At 38.2% G+C, this 3,627-nt stretch overlaps 1 protein-coding gene across 2 annotated transcripts in view; it reads right to left on the bottom strand.

Moving 5' to 3' along the window:
* Ccdc18 (coiled-coil domain containing 18) overlaps positions 1-3,627 on the bottom strand; it is a 98,265-nt gene that overhangs the window by 45,503 nt on the left and 49,135 nt on the right. For both annotated transcript variants that reach the window (XM_029478044.1, XM_029478045.1), the window contains one exon: positions 102-218. In XM_029478044.1, the coding sequence (XP_029333904.1) occupies positions 102-218 (117 nt within the window). The remainder of the gene's footprint in view (positions 1-101; positions 219-3,627) is intronic.

The raw sequence follows: 3,627 nt of genomic DNA, 5'->3' as shown, positions 1-3,627 counted from the left end.
CCAATAGCTGACTGTGAGCATCCACTTCTGTGTTTGCTAGGCCCCGGCATAGTCTCACAAGAGACAGCTATATCTGGGTCCTTTCAGCAAAAGCAGCTTACCTCTTCAGATTTCTTCTTCAGCTGTCTTTCAAATTTTTCCTTATTTCCTTCCAATTGATTCAAATGCAAAGCAAGTTCTTCCTTACAAATTTCTAATGCTGAATCCAGTTGTCTGACCTAAGGTAAAAACAAGGAAAAATATAACATCAAACAACAAGAAAAACCAAGGCTGGGTTTAAAGGCACATGCCTTTACCCGGCACTTAGGAGGCAGAGGAAGGCAAATCTCTAAGTTCTAGGCCAGCCTGGTCTACATAGTGAGATGCAGGAAATCCAGGACTATGTAGAAAGAGTCTGCCTCAAAAACAAAACACTTGCTACACAAGCCTGGAGTCCTGAGTTTGATTCCTGAACCAATGGTGGAAGGAGACAATCAACTCAGGAAAGTTATTCTGACCCCCACCAACCATATACTGCAACACACACTTATGTGCAGTGTTGTAAGCAATCTCAACACGCATCAAAGTGATCAAAAATTTTAGCAATATTTACACCTCTAAAATAGTTATATTTAGCATATAAAATAGTATGACAGAAAACGATTCACTGTAAAAGTTCATTCTTCACAGCAAACCAGGGAACCAAAGAGGAATCACATAATAGATTCCTGAACAAAGTAAGTTCAGGACGAGGCACTAAGAGATGACAGAGGGGTTCAAATCTGTAGAATGGTTATTTGAAAGAATAACAAGCAGACACCCAAAAGCACTCTCTTAAAAAGGTAAACATATTGCTTATTTCTTAAGTTAGTACAAATATCCTATGAATGTTGCTGAGATGATACCATTTGGAAATTCTGGTTTATTAAGAAGATATAAAATTTTTCGGAGGGGAAAAAAAAAGCAAATTCTTTGCTTAGTATCTGTGAAAGTATTTTTCTTAAAGATAGCAATAACTTGACTCAAGTGTTTATAAATAAATGCTTTGTGCTATCTAAATATAAAGGAGCAAATCAAATTAAATAACTTTTAAAAAACTAACTCAAACTGGGCAGTGGCAGCACACATCTTTAATCCCAGCACTTTGGAGGCAGAAGCAGGTAGATCTCTGTGAGTTCAAGGCCAGCTGGGTCTACAGGGTTAGTTCCAGGACAGTCAAAGCTACACAGCGAAACTCTGGGGAGCGGGGGGTGGGGGGGTGGGGGGTGGGAGACAACAAGACAACAAGGTCCTTGGTTTACGCATACATACATAACCACACCCATCTATCCCATCAAGTCATAAGATTATTTTTTCTTTTTCTTTTAGGTTTATTATCATACATAAGTACACTGTATGGACAAAAGGATATACTATATGACACACTACAGCTTCCACAGTGATTTCTTTTCCTCTCTTGAGGGGAAGGTTGCAAGGGTGGCGTACAGGTACAAGGGAAAGAAGAGTGGGACTGGAATGCATGAGATGAAATTCACAAAGAACCAATAAATAGTTTTTAAAAAGGCGCCAAGGGGGAAACAGTCAATGTATGACTTGTTCATTTCTGAGTTCACACCTCTTATCCGGCCATTAACATATGAAACACTGCTTAGATGCACTAGGTGACTTCATAAGAACCAGGAGGTTAACCACTTTGGAATATTATTTAATGAAATAGTTTCATGCCTACAACTTTACAAAGTCATTTACCTTTTCTTCCCCCTAGATTTTTGAAACAAGGTACTACTCTGGAGCCTTAGCTGGTCTAGAACCCACAATATAGACCAGGTTGGCCTGATTTTTTGGAAATCCTTAGACTCTTCTCCCAAGTGCTAGGATTAAAGGCAGGGCTACTATGCTTGACCTGCATACTAATTTTTAAAATTAAGTTTACAATTGCATCTGTAATGAACTGGCATGACAGTAAGTGTTAAAGAATTTCTGAATGCTATAGGAATAACTATGGTGTGGTGGTTAATATTACATTTAAAGTTTAGACTTATGGGCTGGAGAGATGGCTCAGCGGGTAAGAGTGCTGACTGCTTTCCCAAAGGTCCTGAGTTCAATTCCGATCAGATGCCCTCTTCTGGTGTGTCTGAAGACAGCTACAGTGTACTCATATACATAAAATAAATAAAAATATATCTTTAAAAAAAGCTGGTGAGGTAGATACCTTAAAAAAAAAGTTTAGACTTATTATGTTTGAGAGACTGAAAAGCAAAAAATGTCTTAACTTTAATAGGCTGTACCCTAACAGCCCATTTCTCTTTTTCCCCAGACATTGAAAACTATTTTTAAATTAACTGTTCTTATAAAATTTGCTGTTCTACCAAGATAGTGAGTAGTAGGTCAAAAACACTAACTGCTGTTTCAACTTTTGTAATCAAAAGCTGACTTTTGCTGACTCTGCTCAAAAAGATGACTATGGCAACTCGAAGATATACATGCAAAAATTAGACCCTGCCTACACATAGACAGAATACATGCAATCTGTGGTTTTTGCCTTTATAAACCTCGAGCTGATATGGCTAGGTGCTACATCCTGGAAGTGCTCTCAGGTGCGGTTCTGGCCCCACAATGGATGCCAGTATCTAAAAGAAAAGGCTTCTTCTTGCTGAAATGAATTTATGGACATGGTGAATCTGAGTGAGCGCAGATCCATAACAATAAATAAAGGTATAACTTTTGGGTTGGAGAGACAGCTCCTTCAGTAGAGCGTCTACACAGCAAGCACTGGGGTCACAGGTCAGATTCCAGCACTACATAAGAAGTTAGCTATGTCAGCATGCATGTGTATATGATTCTAATATCAGGAAGGCAGAGACAGGCATATTACTGAAGCTCACATGTCAGGCAAAATAGCTCAAGTGGCAAGCTCCAAGTTTGGTAAAATAGCCTATCTCAAAAAATAAGGCTGAGGAAAAGACCTGATTTCAACTTCTAAGTGTCTCTGTCTGTCTCTGTCTCTCTCTCTTTTTCCCCATAACTGTTTACATGGGTATACACAATCACAAAGCAGGTTACAAACAGCGTAGCAGGCAGAAAGTAGCTATCTTTTATAGTGAGGTATAAGATGGCAGCATATTTAGACCTATTACTTTAATAAAAAATAAAGAATATATAGTAATTCTTCATTACTCACAAAGGAAACATTTCAAGATTATAGGATTGAATCCTAAATACACTATTTTTTCATACACAGACAGACACATACAGGCAAATTTAGTGCCTTTTCCATGTTAATTAAGCACTTATCATACTCTGTGGCTACAGCCATTATAGTCTGAGATAAAACAGTAAAACTACTACTTTGTTTTTAAGGTTGCTTAAATTACATTTGTGTCTGTGGGGGAAGATGTGTGTACACATGAGCCTTCCTCCTTTGTTATTTCTCATTGTAACATGAATGAGTTGCAACTATAGATTAAAAAATAACATATTTAAAAATACCTTTCTGTGTACTCTGAGACCAAAAAGGGGTGGGATCCACTGAAGCTAGAGCTACAGGCAATTGTCACTACACCACAGGCTGCTGGAACTAAACTCAGGTCCTATTCAAGAACAGTACCCTCTCTTAACCACTAAGCCATTTTCCCGGCACTTTAATTG

The sequence above is a fragment of the Mus caroli genome, chromosome 5, assembly GCF_900094665.2.
Source record: "Mus caroli chromosome 5, CAROLI_EIJ_v1.1, whole genome shotgun sequence".
Classification (NCBI taxonomy): Eukaryota; Metazoa; Chordata; class Mammalia; order Rodentia; family Muridae; genus Mus; species Mus caroli.
Note: the sequence above shows the minus strand (reverse complement) of the source record. Positions and strands in the feature narration are given on the sequence as shown.